At 44.0% G+C, this 16,122-nt stretch overlaps 3 protein-coding genes across 3 annotated transcripts in view; 2 read left to right on the top strand and 1 right to left on the bottom strand.

Moving 5' to 3' along the window:
* The window catches only part of LOC6728709 (protein tipE), a 29,724-nt gene extending 28,291 nt beyond the window's left edge, over positions 1–1,433 (bottom strand). The window contains exon 1 of the mRNA XM_002104009.4: positions 948–1,433. The gene's annotated coding sequence lies outside the window, so the exon portion shown is untranslated. The remainder of the gene's footprint in view (positions 1–947) is intronic.
* A 6,072-nt stretch (positions 1,434–7,505) lies between these two features.
* LOC27206313 lies at positions 7,506–8,203 on the top strand. Its single transcript, XM_016172070.3, has one exon. The coding sequence runs from the start codon at positions 7,994–7,996 to the stop codon at positions 8,201–8,203; it is 210 nt and encodes a 69-aa protein (XP_016035374.1). The 5' UTR covers positions 7,506–7,993.
* Positions 8,204–8,509: 306 nt separating this feature from the next.
* Positions 8,510–16,122, top strand: part of LOC6728706 — a 117,972-nt gene continuing 110,359 nt past the window's right edge. The window contains 1 exon segment of the mRNA XM_016175066.3: positions 8,510–9,072. Coding sequence (XP_016035373.2) covers positions 8,524–9,072 — 549 coding nt within the window. The 5' untranslated portion in view covers positions 8,510–8,523.

Raw genomic sequence — 16,122 nt, 5'->3', positions numbered from 1 at the left:
CGCTTTTTGGTTGCCAGTTGCCAGCGCCTTGGCATTTCGCTTATTATTCCTCAATTTATTTGCATTTGTCTGCCCAGTACTCTTGATTTATTTGGGATCTGTGAGGAGAAGTCTGATCTAACTAGTTTCGGCACCAACCCCTCTCGCTATCCAAGCCTAAACATCCTTGCTTCACCTTGGTGGTCTTTTTTTTTAAAAAAAAAAAACAGTATCGCTACTGTTGTTGTTGCAACTTCGCGTGACTCTGGACTTTGGTCAGCGGCTCGTCCTTTGTTCTTGCCCCGTTTTATTGCTGCTCTGTTTCATTTCATTTCATTTATTTTGCTGTCTTTTGTTTTTGCCTCGGCACGCATTTCACAATTTTCATCACAGACACCCACACACACACACACAGGTGAGCTTAACTGTTATTGCCACAGTTTGTGTGTGGTTGGTATGATTTCATTTCCATGCTTTGTTCAGCGGTCAACGCGGCGTATGAGTAATGCACTTGGCAGGCACATGGACTTCTGTCTAAATTATCGTAGATACCATGGAATCTGTTGGGATTGGTTTGCTTGGGGCTAGCAATGCATTTAGCACGGAAATTCTGGAAACGCGAACTTTTTCCAGCAATGCTCTAGGAGCAGCGACAAGAACAAGAACAAGAGCAGCAGAAAAGCTCCTTGAGCTCCTGTCATTGCCATAAGAATTAAGACTCAAGTACACCGGAAAAATCTTGGAGCTACTTCAATGTGAAACATCAAATCTATCTAAGAGTGCAACATTAAGTTGCTTGGTGCAAGATGGGTGATGGTAATGACCCACAATTTTGCGCAGTGCAACGCCCACGCCTTCGCTTGTGAAGAAAGGGAGGTGTGGTTTGGAATGGGTAAGGTGGCTTAAAACTAAAATAGAAATAAAAATGGAAATGGAAATAAAACATTAAGCTCTCGAGTCGAACTAACTTTTGACAGCTGAACTGGCAGCTGAAGAGCCCGCAGCCCACAACCCGCACAACCCGGTCGCGATTTCCCGATCCGCTGGCGCACTTTGTTGATTTTGTTGCTAGCACAACGTTGCTTATGGGTTTTTCTTTCGACTTTTCCCTGCTCGTGTTTATATTTGCAGGACGCTTTCTTTTTATTTTGAATATTTCTTTGTTACTCGCACTTTCACTTGATTTCGTTGGCGTTTGCACTTGAATTTGGTTTTGGGGGCCAAACTTTTGCACGTATTTTGCACGATTACGGCACGGTATTTTTTGCCACAGCACTGGAATTGGCTAACACCGACGCTGCCATTGGCTCACGCACACACATGCACCCACACGCTCACGCACACGCTGGCGGACAGACAGGACAGACAGACAGAATTCTCGACACGAGAAGCGCGCGCGCTTGGCCCTGACGTGCCTCTCGGAGTGTTTGTCCAAAACTGCGGACTCGGGAGTCGCAGGACTCGAGTAAGGACTCCGATGGCAGGACACGCTGCCCCAAGCCCGCCCCTCCTGTTCGTATTTCGGGGGCGGCGCCGCGACGGTGCGTCGACGCCGGCAGCGCTGCCGACGGGGACGCAACTTCGCTAAAGTAACGATACAAGGACTCGCGTGTGCGCGCTCCAGAGAGAGAATCAAATGAAAGAGAGAGAGAGAGAGTGAGTGGGAGAAAAGCAGGACAACAAATATAAGTTGGCACTGCTTGCAAACACAGCCGCTCCCATTAAGTATTCTCATTGTCAGCCGGCACAAAAATGCACGAACTCATTTAAATTTTTTTAAATAAATATGTAAATTGTTACATATTATTTATATAAGCTGTCAGTCTTGCTACAAAAATTTTAAGAATAATAAATTACTTGAAGTGAAATAACAAGCTTTAAGCTTGTACAAGAACCAAACGGCAGAATTTTAGCAAGCTTCTTAAGAAAAAACGATACAGTACGAATATGAATTTTACATGCGTAAAAAACATAACGTAGAAAACATTGCAGTTGCCATAAGCAAAGACACAAACCAATGTAACTAATGTACACACAATAAATTAAAAATACTCATTGGCTTTTTTGCTGCGTTTATTTTTTCAAAATACCTAATAGTTTAAATACATTCATGATCAGGATCAATAGCCGATCTGGCCATGTCCTTCTCTCCGGCCACCAGTCCTTTCGTATGAGCGTTGAGAACTCAGAAGCTTGAAGTACTAAAAAAATTGAGAAGTTCGTGGATCCATGTCGCCACGCCCTCTGTTACGCCCACAACTGTCACGCCAAAACTTTTGGAAAATATTTGAAATTTTCTTCGTTTTTTTGTTTGTGTTGGAAATTTGCAATAACAAACGCCTTCAAATCGCCCAACATTTCCGTACATACATCTTTGAATTTTCTTTTCAAATTTTTTTCTTATTTTATTATTTAATATCTATTGATGTGCCAAAAAAGAGATACAATTTTATTTTTTAATTTCTGCTATGATATGCTTTATATAGTAGATATAGATAAAGTGTTTCGATCCGGCCCGTTTCCACCTATAATTTACTGTCTGCAAACGTGAGCTATTATCATTATTATATTATAATTATTATTATTGCTCTTTGGTTTCCTTAATGCATAAATTTACCAACGAGTTCTATATGTTGCACAAGCTAAATGCACAGCTGTTCACATCCCTGACACAGATTCCGCCACCAAAAAAAAAACGGAAAGTGGGTCAGTAAGTGACGTGGCCGGTTGACCCATTTGCGACCTGAAGTTTGCCTAGTTGCAAAGTTGCCAAGGTTGGTTGGTGGCGTCTTTGGCCTGAATTTTGGGCCTGGGACTTTGCAGCCGGGGGGTAGTTTCATTCGATTGCCTCTTGTTTATGGAACTCAGCCTGCAAAATCAACAGTTTGGCACTGACAGCTGGTTGCAGCCACCCCCCCCCCCCCTCTCCCTTCTTCCCTTTCCCCTTCCCGCCTCGCCCAAAAATCGAAATAAGCCCAATCGAAGTATCCCCCGTGGGTCCCGCAACCACCAAGTCAAATCCAATTTCATGCGAGGCATTTATTTGTCTATTGCTGCGTATCGGTGTTTGCCTAGTGCCCATATTTGTGTATTGTCCAAACAAAAGTCTTGCATCTCTGAGCAGCCAAACAATGAAAACTGTTGTCTGTATTTCACCAGAATTTATGACCCAATGTCAACAGCACGCACAGTTTCCATGTTGGAGGCGCAGCTCCTCCCTGCTTTCCACCTTTCCCTCGCCACTGCGATCTGCGATCTTGGATTCTCCATTCCAGGCATTTCGATTGAATCGTTCACCGGTGAAATCGGCCCGGCCAAGGAAAGTTGCTGTCAGGTGGCCGCTTGACCCCAGCCATCGAGTTGGGTTGGCCGCCAACTCCAGACGAGGCTCCCAGCTCCAAAACCCCAAATGCACATGGACAAATTCAAGTTAATAGCTTCATTTTTATTTTACGATAATTATTTAATTAATTATCGAAGCAAACAAATTGAAAAGAAGCTTGATCCTCAAAAATGCTTTGCATTGCATTCTGTGGCAAGTTTTTTCAGCGAAATGCTTACAAATCCATTGCAGTTTTATTGTTAAACGATGTAGATAATTAATCAACAGAATTGAGTGATTTTTCTCGCCGTGTGGAACCGGTTGTCAAAAGTCTATCAGTCCGTGGCGATGCTTTTTTGTCATTCACATGTCCAGACTGCACATGACATAAATTTGTATCTGCAGCTGATTGTGAGTCGTGTAATAGCAGCATGTATCTTGTATCTGCGCTCATCTTGTCTACAATTTATGATTCCTGCCAGCCCAATAGCAATCCGCATCCCAATCCAAAACCCCATCGCCGTCCACTTTCATGTCCGTGCTGACATGTTCACATCAATCACACGACCCTGTTGCCCGTTGGTAACTTCGTTTTCCATTCCGTACAAACGAATCTCCCCTCGCGACCTGCTGGATGTCAAATAAAAAATAAAAATAAGTAAAAAAAGGCAGCTGAAAATAGAAGGAGATACTCCACTCCGGCAGCGAACAGGTAAACATTCTAATGATCGCAACACGCAACTCCAAATGTCAAGGCCTTCCGTTTGGAGTGGGAGTTCCAAGTCGAAGACAAAGCTGGAGTCCAAGCATATGCACTGTATGCTAACTCCGAGTCAAGGGCGATTTTCCACCATCTGCGATTTGTTTGTTTTGTGTGCGAGCTTTATGTTTGGCCACTGACATTTTTTGATGGACAACTCGACGCGGCGTCGCTGGCATGTCCACATCAACATCCATGTCCAAGCTCGTGTCCACGTCCAAGTTCGCAGTCATGACAGCACATTTGCCTCACTTTGACATGTTCCTTCACAACTTTGGGGGTGAACCCAAGCGATTCTAATTAGTGAGTAGTACTCTGTGATGGGGTTGATGGCGTAATGATGTGATACGCGACAAAAATCCGGGTTACTTGGGATAGGTCAATACAAATTGAAGCCGTGCATGATTTGCACCCCATCCAAATCGGATATGGACACTTAATCCGATCCGATACAGTGTCGCTTAATTTGCATACAGCTTGCACTTTCTCTACGTCATCACCTCATCTTCCTCTTCCCAATCCTCGGTCCATCGATCGGGGTAATATCAAGTTGATTTCTTGCCAACAAAGGCCGTCCATTGTGGGACCTATATGTACCTTCTGCGATACCTAGGCATCAGCGTAATTGAATGGAACGGTATGGAATGACATACATATTTTGAAAATCCGGTTTCGAAGGCGATCCAATCAAATCCACACTCATACACACAAGATTGCGCATATCTACGGGTATGAGCATTTGATAAAGGAGGGAATACACTCGGGATTATAATATCGAAAAGTTAAATATATCAGAAGATAATATTTCAAAGCTATGAATGATGTATTTCAAGAATTTCCAGGACGAATGTATGATTAAAAGTTGATTCATCTTTTCTGAATGGCAAATGATAATTATTAAATTTAATGTTAAGTTGGCCTTCTTGTTTAGAGAGTTGGAAATAAGAGCGGCGCCCTACCAAATCCATTGGCTATAAAAACACTGACAAAAAAGGGTTAAACTCATAATTACAACTTTACAAAGAAATCCGAAAATCCGGTTTAATTTTCATAAAATTCGAATAAAACGTGAAAAATGGTGGTTGGCGAAGGGGTAGCGGGTTGGGGTGTCGCGGGTACATATATTCTCAAGTGCAACAGCTGCCAAGAACTTTTTGCTGTTGGAGCGAGTCCAATCAGAGCGGCCAGCGAATTGGGGACGCTGTTAGCTAACAGTCGATTCCTGTTCTAATTACGCTCTCTTACAGCGCTCTCTTACATGGCGTTTGACCTATTTTCCAGTTGTATCTGTGCATGTGTGCATGTTTTCCGTTTTCTGTATCCATCTCGCCATCTCGCTCCGTCTAACGCTGTTTTTGTGTTGTAATCCGTGGATTGCATTCACATTTTGTTGTTTTCTTTTCGTAACTGCGTATTTGTTGTAGCTCTGGTAACGCTCTGTTGATTTGTTTTGTTGTTTTGTTGTTGCTGCTTTGGAATTTCCACTGGAGAAATGATTAATTGAATTTACCAGATAGTTAATCTTTGCACTTGGCCGCCACTCCTCTTCATCTGCTGCTTCTTCTTCAATTCCGGCTGAAAGGGGGAAGAAATCAGCAATCATCGCTTACCCATATCAAATAACAAAATACCATTCGTACTTTTGTAGCTAAAACCACAAAGGATTGAAATTTTCCAATAGCTTACCAGTTTGAGTAGCAAGTAAAATCAATCTTACGTTTTATCAACTAGCGTTTATATTGGCACCCTGTGCATAATTATGTATTTAAAGGCGACGGAGCTTTTTTCTCTGTGTAGATAAGACCTACATAAGTTTTTCCTTCGCCTGTAATCAGCAACATTTTCGACTTGATAAGAGCGGCAAGCAGTATTTCCGCACTATCTCGCAAGGTCTTCCGTCCGTCAGTCTGTCCCTCCTCCCTTTTTTTTTGACTTTTATGTATTTCGGTTTTTGGTTAACTGGAGTGGGAAATACGCAGTGCATTTTTCTCGATTTCCCACTCCGTTCGCAAATGACGTCTTCAATAATGCTGGCGGCATGAAAATCCACAGAAAATCCACCCCGAAAGCGAAGCGGAAAACGCAGAAACGTAGAAACTCCAGAACAATAACTACGCAAATCTTGGCCCCGTGGCGTTCTGGATCTCTCATGGATGTGTTGGTTATTGGAGTTGAAGATTGGGACGCCCATCCCCGCAATAAACGAACCCCGCCCCCTTTCTCGCTCCATCCACCGCCCTTCGACACTTGCTGACGTTGCCGGAGAATGCCTACAGAGGTCATTCCAAAGGCAACAACAATGCTCGCGCCGCAGAGAGCCCAAAAATACCAGAAAACCTCGAAACACATATATCCACATCCATCGGCAGCAACAGCAACATATTCACATCTACAGCGCCAGCATGGAATTGATGTAAACAAAATCGAATGGATTTCAAAGCACATAACAGCTGTGAGTCGCTCTCCCCCGCGCTCAAACACTGTTGTGAAACAGTCACGCACACACACGCACACGCCAGCCCAGCGCTCTCTTTAACTGTTAAATTCTGTGACGTTATTGCTGCAAACCGGCCGGCATTTCGCTGCCCTACGATATTTTTACAGAGCACTTGCGACTTTGTTTACAGACAGTCACAACACAATACTTCTATCATTAACAATTAAACCATTTTAAATCAAAATTCTGCTTGTGTATTTTAGCAAATTTATTTATTTAATTTTCAGCTTTATAAAAGTCCTCTTGAAAGAACACGTTTTGTTGCCATCGACATAGGCTTTTTGGTGATGGATGAGATTGATGGGTGAGATCCCTGAATATGCAATTCTTCAGCTGGGATCCATTTCGGTTTGAAGAGGATCCAAGAAAAGGGTTGACCAACTTCGTTTCCGCTCTTTCTCTCTCTCGTTTGTTGTGAGACTGATGTTCGCTGCTCAACAGCTGTTTTCGCAACATTGTTGCTGCGTCGCCTCCAACAGCTGTTATCGCTCTGTTGTTGTTGATAAACCAGAGCGAGTCGCACTCACACACGCACATTTATGATGCGCGTATGCGTTGACAAGTGCTCTGTAGATTGGTTTTGTTTTTTTAACTGCGTAGTATTTTATGCTGCTCTTTTTTCAATGCTGCCCCCGTGTTTTATGCTCCATCCATCCAGTGATGGCGTCATAGTTATATTGTTGATTAACAACTGCGCACTTAGATAGCATAATTATATGATTTTCCACTTCTTTGGGTGCTCTGTTAGTCGTGGAAATTGCAGTTTTCCTCTAACATTTTTATGCTGCGGGAAGGCCCCACACTCGCACACATACACTCATGTGTCTTATTTTGCTTTTCCAAGCGCAGGTAGATGCCATACATGTATATATACACACACATAAATAAGAGAGAGTCGGAGAGGGAGAGCGCGTCTGTGTGTGTGTGGGTAACTGTAACTGCCCGTTTGCTTTTCGTTTCGTTTTTCGTGCGCTCAGTCTCTGATAGCCAACTCTCGGGAGCAGACCGATAAGCGCTTTTCGGGCAATTCCGCCAAACCAAAACAACTGAAAAATAGCCAACAGCCAAGTGAAAAGCCAAGAAAACTAAGTAGTAGCCAAAAACCCAAGGCAAACGGGCCCTCTTCTGGTGTTCCGTTTAGTTTTTTGGGCAATTTTGAAGCAGAATAGCCACATTCACAAAGCGAAACGCAAAAAACATAAAAGTCAAAACAAATCAGTGCAGCAGCCGCCAATTGCATCGCATATTGCTCTCTGTGTTGTGTCAGTGTGTTGTGTGTATAAGTGTACGCGTGTGTGTGTGTGTGCTGGCAAGAAAACTGAGAGAAAAGTGAAAAGTAACGACCGGCAAAAGCGCGAAAAACGAAAAACAAAAAAACTTTCCCCGCAGGAAGCTCGAACTGCAAGCTGACGTTACAAGCGGTCAAAATTGGATTATGCTTAGGCACAAACGCAACTGCCACGCCATTCAGACGCCCAGCGACGCCGAGCATGTGAAGTTAAAGCCGCACTTTCATCCGCCCCAGTGGCTCCTGCACCGCGTCACCTTCTCTCTGGAGCTGTATCACAAGAATATCATCAAGAAACTGCCCAGTCTTGGCCAATTTCACGTTTACCGGCTGACCAAGAACGTCTGCCAGACTTAAGTAATCCACAAAATATCCCCATATAGTCCGCAATAAACTCCACAAAAAAGACAAAGTGCGTTTAATAACCATACAAAAAAAAAGTGCAACTGATTGGGAAGAAGTGTGCAACAAATATCCACAAAATCAAATACTCAAGTGCAATAAAAAAGCAAAAGTGATTGAAGTGCGAAGAGAAAATGTGGCCAACCATTAAGGCCAAGTTCAAGTTCTAAGTTCAAACAAACAGACGTAAAAAAAGACTAGAAAATCCAGCGTGTTTCAAAGCGCTGGAAACTAAAATATCCCCCCCTGAAAGTAGCATAACCGAACGTACAAAAATGTCCACCGGCCGCCGCTTGGCCAAGCGCTCCATCATCGGCACCAAGGTGTGCGCCAAGGGTCCGGATGGCCTCTGGTACTCCGGCACCATATCCGACGTGAAAACGCCGCCCTCGTACATGGGACCGCTCTCGCCGCCGCCGCCGCCCACTTTTGTGGTGCCCGGCGAGGCACCGATTAACGCCGATACGCGCTACCTGGTCCGCTTCGATTTCAAGACCGCCGTCGAGTCCCCAACCGCTAGCACGTCGTCCGCGGCCTCGGCCTCGTCCACATCCTCCACAGATCCGTCGGTCATCGTGGAAACGCGTCGCGCTGCCAACGTACACATCAGTCCTGCTCAGGCACTGCGCCGCAGCGCCATGATCAAGGAGTTCCGCGAGTCGGATCTGATTGGACCCGGATTCCGGTCCATCATGGACACCGAACTGCAGCCCGGCCAGCGGGTCTACTTCACCTACAACGGACGCGAGCAGAGCGGCGATGTCGTCAAGCACGACGCTACCAAGGACGAGGTGATTGTCAAGATCACAACAGTGGGAAATGAGGTGAGTGGATGCATCCTTTAAGTATATATATTAGCTAGAGGATTGGGAATGGGTATTTTCAATCTTCAAGAAACTCTTTTTGAATGATGGCAAACTGTTGGGTTTCAATAAACTTCAAAGGGAGTTTCTGCATCCTTTAGATACTTTTTCATTTGGGGGGTTGACCACTGCAACTGAGAAAGGCTGCTGGCTGTGCTGTCGACGTCTTTATCATCGCCAGCATCATCATCATCGCCATCACCATCCACATCATGATGAGCATCATCAGCTTTGTGGGGCGGCGAAAAGTGTGTCAAGGTTGGCTTGGCCGCACCACAGCATGCCCCTCCCCTTTTTGGGGGCGCAGCAGCATACACATGCACATAGACAGATGCACATACATACATATGTATCTATGCGCCTATGTACTGGGTTATTCAGAGCATATATTTACTCGCACCCCAGTGTACAGTACCGTACGATATACAGTGTATATGTATCTATATGTATATATGTAGTGTGTGTATGTGCAATCACGTTCTATGTGCAACTATGCAACGAATAAAAAAAGAGAAAAGCTCAAAAAATACTTGTCGAGGGTCGCATTCCGCTTTTTGGCACGTAATTGGGTTACGCTCTGGGTTGGCCTTCTTGCTCGTGCGTTTCGATATAGAGAAACCCTCTCGATTGAGGGCCAGTTCGAGCCCCCAAGATTAGATTGACCAGAAGCTAAAGCGGCTTCTGATTTAATTACGTATCTTCGATGCACAGCGAATGCAGGAAATGTGTGGCACTTTTATGTTGCATCTGATTCCCAATAAGCCTTTTTTGATCACCCCATGCAAAAATAGAACCACTGAATATCTCTCCAGAAATGCAATAGTTTATAAACTTTATTGCCGCTCAATCGTGAATTGGTTCCACCAAGTTGATCCCACACACACATGATCTAGCTAATCCTCCAGCCACAGCCCCTTTGCCATTACGTCACTCGAATCGTTGAACTGCTCAACTGCTAAGCAAACACAAAAAAAAATTAATAAATAAAAGCGGCGAAAAATAATTCAAGAGTGAAACATCATCGGTTGCGGCATTTATAGAATCGCCCCGAATCCGAACGCGCAAACCCAAAAAAACAATCTCAATGACGACGATGCTCTTCTGCGGATGAGACGATGATGTTGATGATGTTGAGATCGTGTCGTAATGAAAATTTGTTTAGAATTCGGTTTCGTGAAAGAATTTCGAGCGAGCAACAAACACCCACAATAAAAACAATAAAAAATGAAAAAGAGTAATGTAAAGTGGGGGAAACAATTGCAATAAATGCGCTACAAATTCAGGGCTAAATAGAGATACATGGCTTGATGTTTCTACGCTTTACAGCTAATTATATAGATTAATTCTACGGACTGCGGCCGCGCCTTAGCAACAACAACATCAACCGGCTGGATGGAAACGGATAGAGATACCCAGAAAGAGGGAGACAGAGCGCAAAAAGATCAGATGAACTTTTCGAATTGCGTCATAAGTCAGGCATACATATATGTAGATGGCAAAGATACAAAGATAGTTAGATACATGAGCGGAACACATGCATCTGTGAGATAGATACAAATACCAATACCAACGCGCTTTGCCGGCTGACTGCGCTGCGGTGGGAAAGAGATGCAGCAGCCGGCTTCGAGCTGTGCTCCGTCCCTTTCTCTTCCTCGCGCCATCCCTGTCGCTCCACCGGCGGGTCTGCCTTGCAGTTTTCACAGCTTGTTGTTTTTTGCCGGCCCGTTGTTTTTTTTTCTCTCTCTCTTGACTAATAATCGCTTAGAACCTTTGTAATTGTTGCATGCGAATGACGAGATACACCGGACGAAATAGCATTCTTATCTTCATATTGTATTTTATCATCAAAGTGATGTTACACTATCAATTGCTTAAGATTTTCGAACCGTGTACCCACCCGTACGCTTCGATATACAGATACAGATACGTGCTCCTCAATGCCAAGTCAGCTGCGCATATCTTTTCCGTGTGGCGGCGAGTCGATAAATTTGTCAGAGGCTAGCTGGCTGCCAGATGTGTGGGCTTGTCCCCAGCTTGATGTCGGCCCATTGTGCCCAGTGTTCAGTATCCAGTGCTCAGCATTCGGTATACGCTGTTCAGTATCTAGTATCTGGTCTGCGGTATCTGGTATCCAGCAGATACAGATACCCGTACTGTGACCCGATCGAGTTTTATGCGCTGCCCAAAAGGGGAAAACACTGAAAATGTATCTATCGCAGCTTGTTTGGCTAGCTCGCCTGGCTTTTACGATCGGCGACGGCGCTGAAAAGCCTCGGAATCAGAATCGCTATTGGAATCGGAATCGGAATCTTTTGGCATAATCAGCTATGGTAATGTGAGTTGTAGGAAAACGTGCGACTTACAAGCTTCAACTCTTATGACCTCATCATTAGCCACAAATTCGAAAATGAGTAGAAAAGTGAAGAGCTCAAGTTCGTCGCTGCTATGTTGTAAGTCAATCAACAATTGGTTTTTTTGTTTGCTGTGTTTTGTTCATCCATTTTTTTTTCGTTTGCTGCTTTTGTAATCGAAAAAAAACTGAACTGACGGTTGGGGGTGTGGGGAAATTTGTTACATCTATCAATAGTTGTCCTCGCTGGCATGTGATGGTCACGTGTGTGTGTGTGTGTTTGTTTGGCTCCAACCGAAATTTGTTTTTCGGTTCAAGTTGAGCAGTTGCCTTTGTTTTCTGCCTTTTTTTTGAGTCGGAAACGTGAGGCAATTAATTCTAAGGTTATTTCAAACGAGAAACTTGTTGCACGCATTTCCAGCGCCATCGCCATCGTCATCTCCATTTTCATTTACATTTCCACGTCCATTTCCAGTCGCATTTCAATTACGATGACGTATAATGGCCGGGCCATGAATCAAGTGTCCAGCAGCAGGAGCAGCAGCGCATATAATTTGCAAGCTCATTTAATGGAGGCCAGGCGAGAATTAAGCTCAGCTGCCGGCCAAAATGTCGGGTATAATTTGTCAAGACTGCGGACTAAAGACGGGTAGCCCACTCCGATTTGTGTTGCCACTTCCGCCCAGGGTAATTTGTAGTTTTTACCCTCGTTATCTCCCGTTCTACCTGTGTTTTGCATTTAAAACGAAATTCGTTTAAATGGCATTGAAATTGACATTGCCAAGTGATTGCACGCACGCAAGTGCCGCTGCTCCCATTTCTCCAGCTCACTTTTTACTTTCATTGCGAGCTCAAAAAATAAACCAAAAAATCACAAGAAAAGAAACAGAAAGCAAATATATTTAAGCGCGTTCTGGCCTCTCACTTTTCGGCAGCGACCCATTTTGTTGGCCCGGCCAAAAGCGCATTTCGGCCAGCTGGTAGCCGCAGTTCATTTGTAACTACCGCTCGCCCACCGAAATCAATCAAGTTTCTCAGGGGTTTTGCCCCGATCTCAAGTAGTTGTAAGCTGATAATTGGAGTTGGCCAGAAACTTTCCACGCCATCAGCTACATGTGTGTGTGTGTGTGTGTGTGTCTTTATAAATCCATTACCTCGGCGATCGCTTATCAGGCATTTGAGCATTGATGTTCCGAGTCCTGGCTGAGCATTTCTGCTCCTGCTGCCATATCCTATATCTCGCTCCTTTGCAGGACTACCCGCTGTTCGCTGGACATCGAAATCGGCTAACGACCTGCCCAGGGATATCCTCTAACCTCTCACACTCACACTCTTGCTCTGCCCGTCTACCCGTCTCTTTTTTCGGTGCATTGCTATGGTTTTATGATACCGGCAAAAACATAAATTCCCCCTTTTGTTCCTTTTGCCTGTATGCCGTTTTTTCGGTTTTTTGTTTGGCCAAACTGGCCAGCGGAAAAAAAATGAGTGGCAGGCCACTTGAGTAAGGACCCCTTGTTTTGGGTTTTCGGTATTTGGATTTTCGGTTCTGGAAACTCTGGACACGGTATGGTATTGATATTGGTCTGGGTGCCGCACTCTAATGACTAATCGACCTTGCCGAACACTCGTAGATCTTGCAGGTAGAAAGTCGCCGCTTTTTGGCAATTTACGATGGCCGACAACAAATAATGCAGCACTCCAATTGGAAGCTATAAATCCGAGGGAGTATAACGTTTGGCCTTTGTGCTGTTTCTTCTTTTTTAAGGGGGGAAGACTTTGCTGCCTCGGTGACCTTTTTGCAGGTTGAACGACTTGTCCTTTAGCTGGTTTTGGATTACCAGTGCTCTTGCTCGTGGTCTTGATCTGCTGTCATAGCGTTAATTTCTTTCATGACTCACAAATGGGTCCAATCAAAAGGGAATAGCGATTGCCAAACGAAAAATCGAAACGACTTTCAAAAAATGCCTATAGCTTGTTTCGGTTTCAGTTTCGTTTGAGTTTCGGTTTTTTTTTTTTTTGATTTCAAAGCAGCGCCTTTTAGCTTTTTCAAGCGGCCTTTCAGCACAAGCTCAACCAGATATGCACACAGACACAAAAACCCATACACGTGAACACCTGATTTTTCGACTTTGTCTGGGTGAGTCTGGCGTTTTGGGTACATGCCACCTTGGTATGTGGGTCAGTTTTAAATGGGGTTTTGATTAACGCTGAAAGAAAGACAGCGAACAGCGGGAAAATAACAAAAATGAATCGAATCCCAAGTGTTTCAGCTTAAGTTTTGTGGGAAAAAATGGCTCAGGCATTCAGATAAAACGATATCGAACCAGTATCAACTTGTATTTGCCTGAAATTTTAATCGAATACTGCAGTTTTTGGCCATCTCCCCACCCGGAAGCCTATTTTTTTTCGCTATTATGAGCGTCATTAAAAATTTGGCCAAAATAGACTTGATTTTGATTGCGGAACAGCTTCAAGGGCTACATACAAAAAGTCCAGTTTGAATAAAAAATCGAGAGCTTTAATTATTGATCTGCGATCATTTTTTGCGCAGTATCTTATTCACACGAAAGTAGGTTACGTTTTTTTCTCGACTTTTTATGTGCGTTATAAGGCTTTATTTGCGCTTGCCTTTATTATGACTTAATTTAAAAGTGAAAGCGATGAAGTTGAATTTTTGGTGATTAAGTAAGGCACAGAGGGTTTTCCCCAACAACAATAAATACGCAATAGGCAGATAGAGAGATGCGCAAAGTGTGAAAATGTGTCTCCCACAGCAGAAAGTCCAACACTCAGATACACAGATACAGATACGGATACGACAAACTTGCAGATACTCAGGCACAATGGTATGGGTGAGTGGTCGGGGGGAGTCGTGTGCGTGCCGTGGTCTCGTGTGCGTGCCACAGAACGTAAACAAAAATACGAATGTAAAGAGGAGGCGGAAAGTGCGAGATAAACAGAAAACAGCTGTACACACCAGCTAAGCGGCCAGAGCGAGATGGCAATAAAGAAGCCCAAAGCAAACCCGTTTCTTATTAACAACAGTTACGCACTTTACGCACGCTCAGTTTGCCGGTGTGCGTGTGTGTGTGTGTGCGTGTGAGAGTCTCTTTTTTTATAAGTATACTTTTTTGTTGTATATTTTTCGCTTTGAAGAAAAACCGGCTCTTTGGGTTCGGTTTCCATTCGATTCTGTCAGCGGAAGCACGCACACTTGCAGACAAACACACTAACACACACGCACACAAAGGAGAAGAAGCCACGCATGAAAATTGCTTTTCATGTGGCACAGCGCAAAGCCGAAAAATGTATAAAATGAAATAAGATGTCAACGTCACCAGTTTGTGCCGAACAAACACACTCACACACGCAAAACCCCCCCCCACCCATTTAGCACCCCCCTCTGGGTTCACCCTTAACCGCTTTTCCATTTTCCCCCCTTTTTTATCACAATTTTGATTTTGTTTTGCGCCCATTTCGCTTCTCTGCGTTTTCCCTTGCCTTTTTTTTCGCTCTCCGTAATGCGAGGCCATTGTCACTCTTCCTGGGGGGCAGAAAGTGGGCGGCGGGTGGAGGGCAGTGGGTGGCGGGCGGTGGGTGGTGTCTTTCGTCTAGGGCACTGAGAACAACTGTTTCCGGTATTTGGGTCACATGAAATTTAATCAAATTAAAATGTTTCGTCGCTTTTTCTGGCTTTTCTTCACTGCGGAAAAGTAAGGGCTGAAGTAAGGGGGTGAGGTGGAGGGGGGGATTGCCTTTGCATTCCATTGCCATTGAGCTGCAACAATTTCCCCTGCACCAACGAACTAGCAACCAAATTGATTGTAATTTGAAACAAAACAATGGGTTCATGGATAGAAAACAAGGGCAGTAAACAAGGGTCGAACTGATTTTATTAAAGAGCTATCATTATTCAGTTGATATTGATGTTAGCTTAATGAGTGGCTATATTTTAGATATCATATATAAGACAATTGTTATAAATAATGAGATTATTGACAACGAATCAATTGTTTTCTCAATTAAATCAAGGTTTATTTCGTAGTATATAGAATGTGAAAAAATGTATGATATATATTTTAAACCTAAAATATAAATGGGGTATATTTTCTATGTGTTGTTTACTTTCTGTGTGGCAGCAGCAAGCCGTTGACTTGATTTTCACAAATTTGTTGCCACTATCCGCCACTGCGGCCCCACAGCCCCCGATGCACCCCATCCAACCCCTTTTGGCGCTGATGTGCAATTGACAGCAGCAACTTGCACCCGGGGGGAATCAACGGCAGCTGCCGAGCCGAAGTCGCAGCTCAAGTGGCAGGCACATTGCAAAGCTGGAAATCCCTGAAAAGCAAGGCGATAGTAAATCTCGCACGCTTATCGTATGCGGCTTATCACGGCCGGACGGACGAGTTCGGTCAATTGAATCCCCCAGTTGGTGGATTGTATGGAAGACGGAGATCCATTGCAAGCTCACTGTTATGAAAGTTGATTTCGGGGATAATTACGATTGGGGAAAACAGAGTTGTGTGGTAACGGCCTCCAAAGCAACTTAGGATACGATGTTTATTCAAGTTAAACTAAAGAGTAGTAGATAATAATTGCTTTATTTTAGTTTTTACTAAAAGTATTTTATATCAGATCACTAAAATTATTGTTAATAT

Source organism: Drosophila simulans, chromosome 3R, assembly GCF_016746395.2.
Source record: "Drosophila simulans strain w501 chromosome 3R, Prin_Dsim_3.1, whole genome shotgun sequence".
NCBI lineage: Eukaryota > Metazoa > Arthropoda > Insecta > Diptera > Drosophilidae > Drosophila > Drosophila simulans.
The sequence above is the reverse complement of the archived record's forward strand: the minus strand, read 5'-3'. Positions and strand labels throughout refer to the sequence as shown.

Bases quoted from the DNA above. Each gene is read 5' to 3' on its own strand.
- LOC27206313 (XM_016172070.3), top strand. From the start codon at position 7,994: ATGCTTAGGCACAAACGCAACTGCCACGCCATTCAGACGCCCAGCGAC.